This window comes from Cyprinodon variegatus, unplaced genomic scaffold (assembly GCF_000732505.1).
Source record: "Cyprinodon variegatus isolate N-32 unplaced genomic scaffold, C_variegatus-1.0 Scaffold103, whole genome shotgun sequence".
Taxonomy (NCBI): domain Eukaryota; kingdom Metazoa; phylum Chordata; class Actinopteri; order Cyprinodontiformes; family Cyprinodontidae; genus Cyprinodon; species Cyprinodon variegatus.
In genome coordinates this window covers 586,956-604,960 of record NW_015150556.1, presented here as the reverse complement: position 1 = coordinate 604,960, position 18,005 = coordinate 586,956, and the positions used below count along the sequence as shown (strand labels likewise).

Here is an 18,005-nt window from a genome sequence, read left to right as displayed (position 1 = left end):
CCCCGCTTAGGGGCCTTGGAGGCTTTAAGCGCCCGCTGAGGGGCCTTGGAGGCTTGGAGCCCCCGTCGAGGGGGTCTGCTTGGAGCTGATGGCGGTGGCAGGAACAAAAAAAAATCTTCTCTCTCCACATAAAAAAAGCTCCACAGGTCAGACTCCTGTAGATGGGGAGGGCTGAGGAGTTCACATGCCTGGTTCTCTGCTGGGTCCATGTTGTTGGCTGGATCCTTCTGTCAAGAATCGGTGTTTGTATGGAGGACCCAAACGCAGAGACCAGTAGGCAGAGGTGAAGGCAGGACAGAGAAACAGAGGAAGGGAAGACACAAGAGGGCAGCAGAGGACAACAAATGGATAACAGGAACAATCAGACCAGGACCATGACAACTGTCTTTGTAAATTTTTTTTCATGCCTAATTTATTTATATATTTTTTTTGTAGGTTTTAGCTAGGTGCAAGTTTTTAACCTGTTATTTTTGACATTACGTAAAATGATTACTGATATGATTCTTTAGGTCAATATTGCCTTCTTTTCTCTAGTTACAGTACCTGGCGAAGATCACACAATGAAAACAAATGTTACACCACATGAAAAAGTTATTAACACAAATAACAACAACAACAAAATGACATTTGTAAATGATTTGTAGAAAATATCTAGCGAAGGGAACAGCAATGTGCATGGCTTCAGAATGCACTGTTAAACCTATGCACATATCTGCCAGTAATGATACAAGGAAAACACACATATATAAGTAAAAAATATCAGCTGGCTGATGTAAATGTCTAACTCTATTTGTGGCTCTTCTTTTGTTTATTTTGTTCTAACGTCATGTTCTTGACTTGTGTTATATGTAGTTTTTTGTTAGTTCCTTAACAATTAAACCAAGCATGGTTTTGTTATTACTGTTACAATAAGTTTATATATTTCCATTGCTTTCTTTTATTTTGATGCATGTCTTTTTTAACCTGTACTGGGCTCTGTGTTGGAATATTTTAATTAATCCTCTTTCTTTGCATTTAAAAAAAATGACAACATGCTTCATTAATAATAAAAGAAAACGTATGTATAATATCACAGAACTGTACTTCATCAAAACTAAAGGTTTATAAAACACCTTATTCACTTAGGCTAAAATTTCACTATAGTAGCATTGAAAAAAAGCATCAGCAGCAACCATTAATCATCTCTCTCTCTCTGTGATACTGTTTTTTTCTCCTCTGTCTCACCAAAGTGCTTCACATTCACAACGTATCCACTGATTGCAATTTGCAGATATATTTGGATGTGGATCTAGTGAATTGATTAATTGTTTTATTTGATTTCAGGATTTTGGAGTAAAATAGATGACCCTGACAGAAACATGCTCACATTGTCACCACAGAGACACATTTGATATGCATACAAACCAGAAAATCAAGAAAGAATGAATCGTTTTTTATACTCTGTTTGAAATCTGCAGATAAACCTTCAAAGGAGAATGAGGGTAACAGGACTGATTACCCAAGGCGCCAAACGAATCGGCAGTCCAGAGTATGTCAAGTCATACAAAGTAGCATACAGTGATGATGGCAAAACCTGGAGAACATACAAAGTCAAGGGCAAAGATGAGGATATGGTAAGAGATCATCCACTTTTGTCTATCATTTCTCATATTGATAAAGGTTCATACTCATACATGTTCACTCAGAGAACAAAGACTATACCTATTGAAGGTCAAGGTAGAGGACATAATGAGATGGCTTTTTAATCAGCTCAAACATATAGGACACATCCATTTGCCCTTTACCCCTATCCACTTCCAGGACTTTTAGATTCAATTTATACGCTATTTGGGAATGAAGAGCCTCCAAATAGGCCACACAGCATTCTGTCATTCTTGACAGAAATCTACAGCTGTCCTTGTCTTATTCATTCAATGAGATGTACCTATTTTAAACTGTCCTTGAATGTTTCATAATTTAATCTATTTTTTGTATTTGTGGAAAATTGAAAAAAAAAATGATTCTGCTTTAACTTCTCAAAAACATAATTTAGTTAATATAATTTTTATTCAGTAACTCAAAAGAAAGTCTTGCAGAATTCATGGGGCACTAATTTAAATCATTATTTTTAACACACTGCTGGTTTTATGAATCATCAGGCTCAAATGATGCAGAAAGTTGTTGTTTTTCCCACTAATTTTCACTCATTGACCTAGAATGGCAGCATTTTGTTCACTGTGGGTAGCCACTACAGAGTGCAGTAGGTAGATTGCTATATTATAGCAGAGTTATATTTTTCACCATTCAATCTTCCCTCATCAGTGGGTGTTTTATCCTGTTTAACAGATTTTCAGAGGAAACGTCGATAACAATGCTCCATCAGCCAACTCTTTCACACCTCCCATTGAAGCCCAATATGTACGTGTTTACCCTCAAGTTTGCAGGAGGCACTGCACCTTACGTATGGAGCTACTTGGCTGTGAGCTGACAGGTATGTGGTCTTTATTATACAAAAAAAAATGTTTTAGATGCACCCATCAGAACGTTGGGTCCCAGTATTTAAGCTGTTTTTTTTTTGTTTTTTTTTATCTTTGACCTATTTGTGACTTAAACTTCTCTTCAAAATGTCATAAAAATTAGAAAGCTATAAAGAAACCAAATTGTTTTGTCACTATGTATTTATAATTCAATGTACTGTAAAACACTGTTGATGTAAGAGAGTAAAACAGGGTTGTGCTGAAAAAGTAAAACTATCTGTGGCATTTTATGTTAAACTTGTTTAGCAAGACTTCTTTTTGAAGAGCAGTCCTTTCACTGCACTTCAAACATACTTTCTTAACTTTAAGTTTTGTAAAACACTGCTTACAGGTAATCTAGTATATTTCATAACATGGACATTTTAAGGTAGTTATAATAAACCTGCTTTTTTTTATTTCAGTCTATAGAGAGTAGGCCTTTAACTGCATAGTTTGAGAAAAATCGATCCATCCAACCATCCATCTTCTCCCACTTATTCCATCAGCGTTACAGTTGGGCCGATGCCTATCAGTCTATGGGCGAAAGGCGGGGTACACTCTGGACAGGCCATCAGTCTGTCACAGGGCAACACAGAGATATAGAGAGAAACACACCCATGCACACACATTTGCATCTAAGGACAATTTAAGAAAGCCAATTAAGTGAACCTTTTTGGACTGTGGTAGGGGTACTAGAATACCCAGAGAGAACCCACGCATGCACGGGGAGAACATTAAAAATTTCATGCAGAGAGAGTCGAACCCAGAACCTTCTTGCTGCAAGGCAACAGTACTACAAACTGTGCCACTATGCAGCTAGTTTGATAAACATTTAGTTTAGATTGAATTTCTATTTTCTCATAGAATTTAGAAAGTTGCTAAAATCAGTTGACCGTCTCCAATTACACCTTAGTTCAATTTGATTTATCTTTATTTAGTGACAGCATCCAAATTAAAGACTGTTGTAGTAAAGGTGACTTAGTATAATTTTTTATGGTTTAATCTGTAATCAGGTTTTTTTTATTCTAGGGGCAGGTAGCATTGATAAAGCTCTTTTTACATCTTCTCTGTTAAGTATGAAATGCACACAAATAAATCTGAACCCTTTCCTTCTTTAAGGTTGTTCTGAACCGCTTGGGATGAAGTCAGGCCATGTTCAGGATTATCAGGTCACGGCTTCCAGCATTTTCCGAACACTCAACATGGACATGTTCACTTGGGAGCCTGGAAAAGCTCGTTTGGACAAACAGGGAAAGGTTAATGCCTGGACAGCTGGACATAGTGACCAGTCGCAGTGGCTACAGGTAAACTATAATCCGATTTTGATCCTCTATTACTTATTGTATTCAGAGAAAAATCCATATTTCAGCTGGAAAATAACCTGATAGTCAACTTCTTGCAGAAAGCTGGCTTTATATCTCATGCAAATGAATTTGACTATCTTTCATCACCCCCTCAGCCTCTGTTGCAGTATAATCATCTGTGGCTGCAATCCAGGTTTTCTGCCTTTATTAGACCTCTTAATCCTATTTGTTTTTATTATAGTAAATTATGCCAAAACATGTTTCTATTAAGAAAAGTACAATACACATATGCAAATGAATGTTAATTTGTGGATATTTCTTTTTAACAATATTAGAGCGTGTTGAAGGCTTGCAGGGCTCATAATAAACTACAGTATATCAGTAGTCCATCATCCTAACAATTGTGACCCATAAAACAACATATAATGTAGTTTTCCCTGAGAAAAGCCACAAATACCTTTTTCTTTGAGAGTATGAGACGACATCTCACTCCCAAGTTTAAAAGTTGTTGATAGAGAATAGGCTGTCTTGTGAATGATCTTCTATATATATATATATATATATATAAAAAGTAAAGATCAGGTTGAGATTTTTTTCTGGTAACTTTTTTGTCAAATTACAACCATGAACATCATTGTATTTTATATCTTTTTTTTTTTTTTTATAAAGATTTGCAAAAGTGTATTTTTTTTAATTAAAAAATAGAATCCACTATTTAAGCAAGTACAGTAATTGAATATATCCTTGTAATCCTAGCTTTGCTCTGCATACCAAGGAGGTTTCTTTAAGAACATAAAAAAAAAAACATTAGTGAACAGACAGGACCTAGAAATACCAAGAAACACAAGAGAAAGGTCAGGGATAATGTGAAAAATGGGCTTTGCAGTATCCTGGTGCAGGGATGCTTTTCTGTAGCAGAAAAAAGGAAGATAGCCTGAATAGAATATGGAATAGCAAAGTACATATCAACTGTAAATGACAACCTGCAAAGAATTGCAATCGGACAGTAACCCAATGAGTTTGATCAGAAGTCTTCAGCATGCGACTGAAGGGGTGTAACTACTTATGGATTGCAGGGGTACTCCATGAGGGTCAGAAATTCTGTAATCACTCAGTCCTGGCAGATCCCTAAAGCCAGGGATGGACAACTTCACTGAAGGAAGGAGGTGACTTTATCTGACTCTTGTAGAGGATTTTATCGGGACGCAAACTTAACTAGATATAATAAAACTGCATTTTTGAATATATATTTTTATGTATGTTTATCTAACCAACATACAGTGCAGTAGCTTAACATATTGCTTGTCCAAATACAGTTACAGCAATTGCACTCTTCTTTAGTAAATATAGGCACAAGGTTTGAAGCAAACAATAAGAACCATTTACTATGATTTCATTTTCCCTGAGTGTAAGAGTCCTATATGGTAGTGGTTTTTGTGTTGTTGTTTCAATATGAAGTCAACTACAATAGCAGCCCTTGCAGCTTCAATAACATATTCGACTTAGCTTTTGCAATGTGCTATAGAAGTGACTTATATTAAAATCATTCCTGGCAGATAGCATCTCTAAGCAGACTGAACACAGAAGTTTGCCTGAAAATTCATGTGATTTCCTCCATCCAGTTTTCTATTTCCTGTTTTCTCTGCTCCCTGCCATGTCTCTTTTTCACTGTATTATTACAACTACTTAATTACTGCAAAGACATTTTTATGTATTTTTTCTAATTTTCCTAAATTAACTTTTAAATGAAATAGTGGGCCATACATGGCCTGGGAGCTGCCAGTTTCCCATTCCTTTGCAATAACCCAATTGGGCAAGGCCAGGCTAAAAATATGCTGGATTTAGTTTGTTTAAAACAAGCATAGCGACCTGCAATATCGCCAAAGCTAAAATAAATAAATAAATAATAATAATAATAATGTATGTGCCACCTTACCAGAGGTTCTAAAAGTTGGCATTAAGACCAAGCTGTGGATACATTCTTGATGTGTGTTAAACACACATATATTCTTGTCTTGCTACTTTATGTTACAAGGTAACATAAAGTTTGATATTTAGCGAGTTTCAACCCATTCTTTGCCCTGATCCCGACAGTAACATTAAAGCTAGTCATTATCAGTGTATACCTAACCTTGTTCCTAAACTCAATTCACACCACGGTCGTAAACCTATTTGCAAAAAAGGATGGTAGGACCAGCAAAATGTCCTCCGTTTTTTTTTTTTTACAAATGGTCTTCAAATTGATGGAAAAGTTGAACGAATCGTTCTCCCTATGAGGTACTACAATACAGGAGTACACACACACACGCTCAGGGTCCTGACATGGTTTCTGCAGCAACCAGACAGTCAATGAATGAAAATCCCTCATTTAGATCAAAGGATAGATTTAAGAATCCTTGAGTTAATGGCTCTGGATATAAACCCAGTTGATGACCTGCAGCAATTGTTGAAGTGTTATAATCTCAGATGCATTCCATTTTGTCAGACAGAGCTTAAACTTCTTAAAGAAGGCTTGACCTGTATTTATATGAAGGTGAAACCTTTCAGATTTAATTTTGTAAAACTGTTACACTTTATATGCACACTCTACTTTGTATTTTAAATGAAAAACAATTCAGTTTTTGGTTAAGACGCTACAAAGTATGGAAAGGTTTAAGTTGGACTGATACCTGTGCAGCAAACTATAGCTATGACACTCTTCACATTCTGCTGTCACAATGATTTGCCAGCTGTAATTGGATTTGGTTCATCCAGACATTTTGTTGTAATTATTATCATGCTTAAAGCTCTTATCAGGGATGATGACATGCAAGGATGTTGGCTCAGGGAGAAAGGCACTTAGGCAGGACCAATCTATGCCATAGATCTCAGCTGAGCGTAATTGATTGCTTTAGGTAAAAAGGAAAACTTGCGGTCTCATATTACATGTTGTGCTGGCAGGAAAGGGGAGATACTACACAGATGCAGTAAGAAAATCAATGGCTTCCATTTCCCAAGTCAGAGACTGTGCACACAGGCATATATGATGTCTTGAGTCAAACAGACATGGAGAGTAATTTATCAAACTGTGCTTTTGCAAATGTATAGTAAAGCAATTGCTTGAACTGGGTGGTTTATATATTAAAGTATCATCTTATGTGCATTTGTTCAGCTGCAATATTGGGTATCAGCTTTTAAATGGTTGTCATGGTAGGTAATTGATACTCCGCACTAGCACTGAATAGTTTAAAGTGTCAAAGACTAATGGAATTAATCAGCCTTAATGATGAAATAAGTATTCCTATTAATCAAGAAGGTTGTTACATTATGTAGTGGAGGCAGGAGGAATGTTTATGCAAAGACTAAAAGATATAATTTAGGTTTATTGATGGATGTAACTGGTTAGAAACAGAAACTTGTGCAAGTAGTGAAGAAATTGGGTCCTAAATTTAAAATGTTTACAGAGAAGTCAAAGAACGCATTTACTTCTTAGTCAAGTCTAATTATTGAAATTGCATCTGCAGATGATACATCTGAATTGCTTTGTGTCTGTGCACTGTAAGTCAAAAGAGAAACTAGAGTGCTAAATGCATTATCCTAGCTTAGGTTTTCTTGACATGACAAGAGATAAATTTACAAAGAGGGGAGAATCAAAACATAATCTCTCAAGTTGTTTTCAGGGCTCTATGAGAATGAGCTGCCAAGTGCTCCAGCTGCCATGAGCTGATTACTTAATTATGAGGCTTAACATGTCCAGAGAGCAAAGAGAGATTTGTTAGAGATGTGTCTAATGGTTACACATTTCGCACTTTGTCTTTGTCAACACAAGCACACTATAGTTGTTTGTAGACCAGTATTATTCAATTTTGTGCTTAATCACATGCCTTAGAGAAGAATAAAGATGTTTTTTTTTTTCTTGTTGTTTTTTTTTTTATGGGGGAGCAAGGTTTTAAATGAAATAGGGTTTTAACCAGGGTTCAATGTTTTCCCTTAATTAGATAGTTTGAAAGTAAAAGGTGGGTAAGGTACCTGAAGATTTTTCTCAAGAGTACCACTACGTTTACAATTTTCTTACTCAAAAAGGAGTGAAAGGAGAACTAGAGAGTGAAGAGAAAAGAAAACTGGCCCCAATGTGCTGTAAAATACTGTTAGAGAGCGGATAAGTCAAACATCTGTGCTAGGAAAAGCTTGTATAGTCTATTCAGCATAACTAAATGGCTACAACTGACTGAATAAAGCATTTTTCCTTTTTTTCCTAAAAGCATAATTCAAATTTTACATTGTGGTTCAATAATATGATGTGGATAAAAATAAAAATATGAAATGTTACAAAGTCCAGGAATTCAAACTTTGTATATAATGTATACTTCTTCAACTATTTACTTTGCAGTATCTGCTTTTCTACATTGCAATGAAAAGACAGACCACTTTAACAATTAAGGCGTTAAGTATTTGGTATTTGACCCAATGTTCAACTTTTGGAGTTCAAATATTTTGGACACCCAGAACAAATTTGATCTGGAAGCACCATTAGTCTGACTGCACATTTTTCTGAACTGCAATAGGACCTTGTGATTTAACATTAATGGATAATGTATATAGCCACACCCAGAACTACGACAAGTAGATTGACCAAATGCAGCAGAAGTAAGGCAATGGAAGAAGTAACATGTAAATAAGGTAACAAATTTTAGCCTTGGGTACATGTCATCTAAGAACTAGTATTGACAAGTTGTTAAAAACTCCTTAAAACAGGCCTCACCAGCCTTTTTAAGGCTGAGACCTACTTCATGGGTACTGAGTCACAGGAAGGGCTACCAATATTGACCTGTGTACTAGAGGCGTCAGTGTTCACTTAAACTTCATACATAATGAATATGTTTTTATTGTTTCTGTTATTTCTAAATTTCTATACATGCTATATGAATTATTGAAAAAAGAGCAACAGAATAAAATTAAATTTCAAACTAAGCCCACTGGTGAGTTGTTTTATTCTCAGAAGACGCTGAGGGCAAAAGAAGTACAGTACTTTTTTTTGAATCAGCAACTTGGTGCTTCACTATAGAGCCTCAGAGTTTCTTCTACAGTTATTTGTCTTCTAATCAGACACAATCTACATAAGTGTTATAAACAAGAAATCCTCTGCAGCAACACAGAAAATGACATCTGAAATAGTGAATGAACTGGTAAGTTTAGATGAAAAGGTAGTTCAAGATAAAATCTGTCTTGACTTTGATATTGATTTTTATCCATCTCAACTAATTGGTTTAAGACAAAGTTGAAGAGTCACATTAGGTCTTTAAGTGTCCTCCAGCCAGCTGCTCCTCTTCCTTTTCATGTGGTGCTTCTGTTATGCAAGGATTACGTGCAGATCCCTGTCTGCAGGCATGGCTCAGCATGAGCTTTCAATTTTAATGGCTACCTTTAGAGTAGGGTGGAGGGGGATGCACTTTTTCCAATAATAGGTCTTGACAAAGATATAAGTACACAGAAAAATGTGTATCACCTGTGGCAGTTCTGAACAAGTGAGCAAACAAGCTTCTTCTGACTCACCTGCACAGCAGTCACACAGCAGACAGCAAATCCCAATTCACAGCAACACTTCAGTCTCTCACAAAATTCTGAATGATGAGGGTTCATTTAGTGTTGGGAAAGATAAAAAGGGACTTGGACATTTTAGAATTCCCAGAATATATGCACATCTTTTATGTCAACAACACTGCAACCCAATAACTAACACTGTTATGTAAATGGATAAATGGTAATGTAAATGGGTTTGCAGGCATGGGATTGTTTGGTTAGCCTTGTGGGAAAAAAATAAAAAATAAATAAAAACAAACAAACTGCATCACGTCATTTGCAACTTGTCAGATTTATTTACAGCCTGCAAAGGTTACAAACAAGCCTTGATAATAATTTCTCACTGGTGGTCCATTAGTTATCCCCTGCCTCAGAGGTTTTCATAGCCAATTATCTCCCCAAAGTGATAAATATGTGTTTTGCGTGGCTGTGGCACACAGATAATCCCCTCTGCATCCAATGACAACAGAGTTGGTGTGAAAACTTTGACTCAACAGTGGATGGCCTGGCAGATTGAATGTTAATACAGCAACAGTATTTCCCACAGAATCCCAGAAGTGCTACACAGGATATAAAAATGTATTTACACGTGCTCAGAGACTGTGTATGTATTAACTATACATGGTTTATATAAGCAGAGTAATTCTAAGAGGCTATAAGATAAATAAATATGCAGAGTTTATACAGATTATACAGGAAAGTTAATTATTATGTGTTTATTATATATATATATATATATATATATATTTGTCTATTACAATATTTTTGCTGTTACTAAAGAAAAGAAAAACTGCACACATTTGTATTTGAAGTAAAAAGTATCAAAGCATTATTGGGTTTTACTGTGTGGACAAACAATGTCTGCTAGTTTTCTGACAAGGTAATGGCTTTAATTACCTACCATATTAGGATTCAGCTCTGCTTCTGTCCAAACGGTTCATCAAATGGGGATTATATCTTTATGAGACCTATATTCATTTAATAATCATTATTTACTACCTGCCTGAGTAAATATTGATGTTTATAACTGTTTGAATGATATTTGCAAATATTGTTTTAACAGTTTAATCTGTGAGATCAAGAAATCCAACTGACTGTGAAAAAATTTGCAAATATCGGCCAATATTTGCCAAACACACATGATCAGAGCATCATCAACATGTTTGGAGGTCTTCTTAGGAGGATGCTGGAAGAAATAAAACAGCAGTTTACAAGGTAAATACACTGGGGGTTCGAATTGACTCTCTGCAGGCAAAGGGGTAAAAGAAGAAAGCACAGTAGGGGATTATAAACAGCGAAAGGGAAGGGAAATAAATAGACAGAACAAAGTGACCCATCTATAGGATTTCAGTGAAGTGTTCCTCAAGCTCCTGCTCTTGATTTAATTCAAATACTAGTTTCATCATATACATTTCACAATACCTTTTATAATAGTTAATAAGTCTTCTTCCTGTGTAATATCCATAAGAGTTTAATCTAATAGTATCAAGGACTCTTTTGTATGCCCTTTAGACAGGTGTGCCTCAATAATGTAATCAGCTCAGCAATTCAATTAAAATATGAAACCATTACATACTGTTGTATATAGGTTAATTACCAAGAGTAATTCATTTTAAGGTGACACTTTTTCTTCTTTTAGGACTTTTCTTAAATATCAAAATATGACAGACCTTCATTATTATGCCAAAGCCTGATGATTCAACATCCTTGTTTAAGTTATCAGTCATCTTGGTCATGGGAACCTCAAAACGGGTTTAAATTGTAAGCAACCTAATTTTGCCCCATTCTTTTTAAAAAGCTTCGACATCTGTCAAGGAGTCTGTCAATTCTGTCGGCTCGCAAACTTTAATTTATGCTCTGATGTTTTAAACAACTTGCAGGTTTATCAAAGACCCAGCCATCATTCTCCTAGGTAGCTAAACTTTTCAGTTGTGTATGAGTTATTGTGTTTGGCCATTTTAGTCTTGATGATTGAGCTCATATAATTTCTTTGGAAGGGGTTCTAGGACTAAATTGTAAGTGCTCAAAAGTTAAAAACCCCACACATCCTGCCACCTATTTAAGTCTGTTTTGTGACTGATGATTCAGCATTTTTTCTAGCAGACAGTCTCTTAAAGAGGTTGACAAAGCGTATTGCTTTGCTTTTCACAGGGTACTGTATTCAATTCAATTTATGTATAAAGCACCAATTTACAACACATAACCTCAAGGCACTTTATCGAGACAATTCAATCAGGTCATACAATCTGATTGGTTAAAAGTTTTCTATCTAAGAAAAAATGCTATTTGCATTGACTTTACAGCTCATTCCTCCTGGATGAAAATGCAGCAACAGCAGACATTGGCTTTCACTGTATCATCAACTACAGGAATTTGTTTTACAGGAAGAATCCTCCAGCAGAACTGGACTCAGTGTGAGTGGCCTTCTACCAAGTCCAGGGATTCACGGAGACAAAATCAGACATAAAAAAAAGAACATAGAGGCACTGATCCAAAACAAATCTGCAAGTTGTGATGGCATAAGTTAGAACCTTTGAACATGCTATAGTTGTGTGACAGAACTGGGTTGGAGCCATTTATTTGCTGCCATAGGCCAAACATTTCTGTGCAGTCAGCAATTTCTAGAGAAGTTTAATCCCAGGGAAGCAATGACTATGCCTCTGAGCACCCTTTTTGGGTTTCTCAGATGACTTTCAAAGGAAATAGTGTAAATATTTATATTATATCTTTTAAATACTCACTATTATGTTATTCTTATACATTTTCTGAGGTCCATATTTATTTGACCATTTTCTTTTATAACCTTTTTGCTGCTGTAAACACCAGAATTTCACCAATCTGGGACAATAAAAGGATTTTCTATTCTGTTCTATTCTATTTTATTACATTTTGAAATCAATTGACATATCTAAGCTGCTGTTTCAGCTTAGATATGAATTACAACATGGCTACACTGTTAGTATAGTTTTCCATTTCAATGTTTCCTCTATTATTGTCTATATTCAACACATTTACTGGAATCCATAAAGCCGCAATTTATTTTTTTCTGCCTCTCCACAATCTGTTGTTTGTGTCCTCCACATTTTAGTAGTTGCCGTATCAGTTCCCCTTAGCAATGCTATTGCTCTTGTGTGTTGAACTGTAAATAAACCAAAGGGGTTTGAGTGAAGAATGTTTCAAAGCAAAGTCAGAAATCATGTTACTTTTTATTGACTTACATTTTTTCTGATAGTACTTAGATGAAATAACATATTTTTTCTTCTCTCTGGATAAATATTTAAAAACCTACCTATACCATAAACTGTAGGGTTACTGTTCACCAGACAGTAGGAAAAGCTGAAATATACTGTCTGCTATTTTGAAAATTGAGGGACAGAATTCCCCTTCTCAACTATTTCCACTTCTGCTGGTTTCATTCCTGTCAGCCCTTTTTCCAATCATTCCCTGGCCTGGTGCTTCATGTTTTTTGGCCTGCTTGAGAGCAGTTCTGAACAGGGTCTGTATCTGATGCGAACAGTGTGTTATTAACTAAATGGCCATTGGCGAGATTAATGGTATATCATGGCAGCTCAGTGTGTAGAAAGTAATGGAGTCTGCAAAGGTAGCATAGAAAGTGACAATCCACAGATGTAACTGCAAACTGTGGTGCGAGGAAAAGCTTCAAAAACGTGTGACTACAAAAACAGGAAGCTCAAACAAAAAAATCATGTGCATGCGAATGTTTGTTTTACTTTGTATGTTTGGTCTTTGAACTTATCCTGTGTTTTATTGGCTTACATTTAACCATAAAACAAACGTGAAGCCATGCTTGAAGGTTGATAACATCTTTTAAAATAGAACATGTAAAATGTAAAATTTTAAAATAGAACAGGAATTACATGGAGAAGAGTGGTAGCTCAGTAGTAAAAACCAGAACACTTTCATTCTAAAAAAGTTTGAAGTATGTGGTCCTATCCCCAGTGACTGCCAGTCTTGGTCCTTCAGCATAACTCTTAGCTACAGATTGATTACAGGTCTCTGCAAGCTGCTTACTGCTCTTTAAATGTGATGAGAAAAGATCGGAGACTTTAGACAAGTAAAGAGTATACGTATTATTGTTCAACAATTTTAGGCACTGTGTTTTACCTTAATGAGAAAGACAGACAAAATCATAAGTTAACCGTAAGACGCACATATGATCACTCACCTTTTATAGACGTCGGGCAAGTGGCTTTCACATTTCATTTGCCCAGAAACAATTTTTACTTGCCCAGTATAATGTTTGATAAATATAGTTCCTAATATTCATTTTTGTATATATATCAATGAAACATGTTTGTTTTTTAAATGTTTTTTTTTGTAATTCAGTAAGTTTACAGGTTCCTGGTGTGTATATGCATGCGTCAGATAATGAACCCCATCCTACATTACCGTGTTAACATGCTTTTGAATCCTTCCTGCACATTCTTTTCAAACTAAACTTTGCTTTAAACTGTTTTGTGCTTGGAAAAATATAAATTGTAATGTTAAAAATCCAAAAAAAACTTGATAGGTTATAAACTTACACTACTACTACTCACCAATTTAACATGTTTAGCTCTATAACATTTAAATGCATCACTCCAATGTCTATGAGAAAAAACTTTTATGAACATTTTTTAATGTATGACCACTGTACAGAAGACTGCCATATGATAGAAATATTTACACTGTGCGCATACAGTTATTATTATTATTTTCCTAATCCCTGACTGATCATTTGTAATCTAGTGTGTATTATAGTATAGATTAAATTAATCATTCAGCTGGTGCTCTGCAGAATTCTCTCCCCAAGAGCTGAGTCACGCCATCTAGCGGAAAATCATGTGGCTTTTTCAAATCACGCGAGAATGTGTACAAAACAACAAAGATGGCGCCGGCAACGCTTGTGGGTCGTTTTCTGCGAATGTCGGTGATTTTAAAGTTGTTTTGAGTGCTTTTTTTTTTTTGCGATCATTGCACTTGCCCGGCGGGCAAATGCACTGAAATTTGTACTCTCCCGACAATAAAAACTACTTGCTCCGGGCGATCGAGCAATGGTTAACATCGAGCCCTGGACTTTCACATTTTGAATCACTGTACCAGAGTTAAATCATTGAAATATTAGCGCCAGTGCTGCAACTTTGACTTGCGTAGACCAGAGTTGGAATTTTGAGTTGACCGTAGAGCAGACAGCTGAGTCATACTCAGAGATTTTGATGCTTGGAATGGGGTGGATGTTGAAGGGACTGGCTTGAGAGGCTTTAAGGAAATGATGACTTAGTAAAAATAACATTTTTAAATGGCTACACTAGATACCTAAATTATATACAGAGGTCACAGTAACATATCTGTTACTGATTACAGCTAAAAGAGTCAGAAGCGGTATCCAGTACTTGGAAGTGTGGGGAACTGCTGCCAGTTGTAATATTCCATTTTTTTTATGGCACCAAATGCAGCGCATATATAGTTGCCAGTCTGACTAGAAAGTGAGACTAGTGTGCATTCCAATCTCATACACGTTCACTCAATTCATATCTGGGACGTGCTAAACTCTCCTCGTGCTCTCATCGTACTCACCGTCCTTGTTCATCCCAAGCTATTGATAAGTTTAGAAGCACAGCAGTGTGCGCGTTCCGTTACGTCCTGTCTCAAAGGCCCATTAACACCAGCTCTGTGCTCGGCTGTCTCTGCACTTGCGTCTTCCTTAAAAACTGTGTGTAAACAGTTTAGTTTTAGTTTTTCAAGGGTTTAATCCTTCTCACCTTTTTCACCCTTCACTCGTTTTCATGTCTGAAAACCTTAATAAAACAGCTGATACAATTGTCCCTATGGAAAAAAGAATGTCTCTCTGAAATAATTCTTTCTGAGATCTTTGCTCAGTATCATAGAAGGCTGGATTTAGGCTTCAAGTCAAAAATCCAGTTATTTGTTATTCAAAGGAAGAAGAACTAGCTCTGTCTGGTATCGGGATGTTCAGAACTGTGACTAGAAAAGGGCCTTAGGAAGCCTTTATAACTGCTATATTGTTTAAGGGCTGTCTAACAAGATTTTCCTGAAATGTTGTGAGAAATATAATGCAAAAGATCACAGTCCTTTGGAATAAATAAAGGGAGGTAATAGAGTACAGTGATTTTGATGGTTACAAATGGCCTATTCTTTCAGTATTGAATTTCATTAATTCATTGTCAAACAATTAATTTTTCTATTCGTTGTTGAGATATTACTTAGTAGATACTAGTAACCTGGCTTAATAATCATTTTTTTATTTATTATTGTTATTGTTATAGGAATTGTTATAGGAATACTGATTATAATTAATTTTAACATATTCTTGTTTAGTTGAAGCTTTGACTGATTCTTAAAACCCATTTATCAAAAACACTTTTTTTAACATAATGAGACATTAGGTAAAGTTTTAATTCATATTCTTGTTTAGTTGAAGCTTTGACTGATCCCTAAAACCAATTTATCAAAAAACACTTTTTTTTTTTACATAATGAGACATTAGGTAAAGTTTTAATTCAGCTTAACAAGTAAGAACACATTAGAGAGAGGAATTAAAGTCAAAACCTGCTCAGTAATGCCAACAGCTCATGTTTAATTCATGACACAAAGCTCGATAACATCAAGCTTTCTGTTCGTCTGCTGTAGCAGATATCACCCTGGCAGAGCAAGTCAGCAGGGTGACAGTGACAGAATAATCTTGTCCTCCTCAGGGTGTGTACAGTAAATGCATAATATCAGATGGGTAAAATCCAAGATTAACCAACATGATCAGTCTTCTGCAGTTCTGAGATAGTCTGTCACTATGTCTGTTGTCTTATCACTACAGTAATTATTTATGGCAACAAATGCAAGGTTATGTTAGCTTTAAGGTAGAATATACCCTATTTGGTCAGTTACATTTCCTAAAATTCCACGAATCCTCATGCTTTGAGCCAAGTTATACAAGCAATACTTGAAAGAAGGCAGATGTTCAGTTAACTGTTTTTTCAGGGTTAGAAAAGCATTGCTTCCCTCCTTGGAGGCGCTGGACAGTTTGCCAAAATAACTTGAAGGTCAACTTATAGTCTTTCTCCATTGCCTCTCCAAACTCTTCCCAGCCCCTTATTTTTGGCTTTGCCAGGCAGCGGCTCGCTTGGCCGCCTGATGCTTGCTACCTCAGTGGCTCAGTGGGTAACACTGCTGCTTGCAGCAAGAAGGTTCTGGGTTCAATTCCAGGCCTGGGGTCTTTTTGCATGTTCTCCCTGAGCATTCTGAGTTTTAATGTTTGAGACTTCTGTAATATTTATCATCATAATGTCTTTTTATTGTGTCAGTGGAGGGGGGGGGGGACAATAGTTTCTCTAAGAATTGGCCCAAAAATATCGGCAGCACATTTAAGGGATTGGTTAGACTGATGTCTTCAGCGCTCTATTTCTTTAAATGGTGAGGATTTCTTCAAATTACACCAAATAAAAACGTAACATTTAGAATGATACTGTTACTGCTGATCTTTAAAGAAAACTATTTTAAACAGAATTTCAAACAGAATAGGGGGCTGCGTAAAGTTTTTTTTATGCCTAAATAAAGGTTATTAAATTTTCTAAAGATTCTTTTAATCTTATAAATGAATTTCACTGGAATGCATTTTCTCAATTATTGAATAGGATGGTACCGCTGTCCTATTCTAATTTTTTATTAATTGACAACATAAAAAATGCTTATCTTGCTGTAATATATACAGGTTATTTGTTAATATAGAAATACAAATATGTGTATAATTTATCATCAATTAATTCATAATTTAATTGTTATAATTATTTTCTGTCACCTTTGACAATATCTGCTGATGTAACTCTTTGAAACTAGTATATTGATGAATAGGACTTGGGCCCTCTTTGCCAAGTCTTGCCTTCGCAGATGTGCGACCTAGTATTGGAGAGCCACAATTTTGTTTGCAGCAGATTAACAGGAAACAAACTTTGAGACTTGGCAAAGTTTTATTAGTGTGTGTGTGTGTGTTCACTACTTTTTGTGAAATATCATTCAGGATGTATTTGGAGAGTAATGTCAGATGGGCCTAAAATTAACCTAATACAAAACCCATTCGGACCTAAATAATGTGGAACTGTTGGTTTGAGATGCCTCCCCCATCATGGCTGCTCATTCAATTAGCTTAAGAACATTAACCAACAGTTTAGGAAGGATCTTAGAAAGAATCTGCACACATTTGAAATAGTGCCTGTTCTAAATTTCATTAGGGAATTATTGTCAGAGTCTGATTTTAATCCTGCCCAATATGCCTTTTTTCTTTTCTTCATTTTATTCGATTTCCCTGCAGCTAGCATGCTGATTCAATTAGCATCCAAATGAAGTTTCAAAAAGGATGGTAAGTCCATCTGCTTCTCTGTTCCAAATGGTTGGTTTTAGTTTTCCTTCCCTCCCTCTGAACCCTTCTGTGTATCGGCCCAGAATCAGTACAATGCAAGCCTTTTGTGTTCATTATTCAACAAACACTGTTATCCTTAGACACCATAACCCCCTCCTCCCATCATCCTCTGCCTTGTGTCTAGGGAACTCCTATCAGCAACAATGGTAGCGCTTTTTCTATTTATTTTGGCATGATTGATCCATGATTCTGTAGCAGTACCACAAGATTGATCAG

At 35.9% G+C, this 18,005-nt stretch overlaps 1 protein-coding gene across 2 annotated transcripts in view; it reads left to right on the top strand.

Moving 5' to 3' along the window:
- Positions 1–18,005, top strand: part of edil3 (EGF-like repeats and discoidin I-like domains 3) — a 146,270-nt gene that overhangs the window by 103,525 nt on the left and 24,740 nt on the right. For both annotated transcript variants that reach the window (XM_015374451.1, XM_015374452.1), the window contains exons 6-8: positions 1,458–1,613; positions 2,326–2,470; positions 3,615–3,799. In XM_015374451.1, coding sequence (XP_015229937.1) covers positions 1,458–1,613; positions 2,326–2,470; positions 3,615–3,799 — 486 coding nt within the window. The remainder of the gene's footprint in view (positions 1–1,457; positions 1,614–2,325; positions 2,471–3,614; positions 3,800–18,005) is intronic.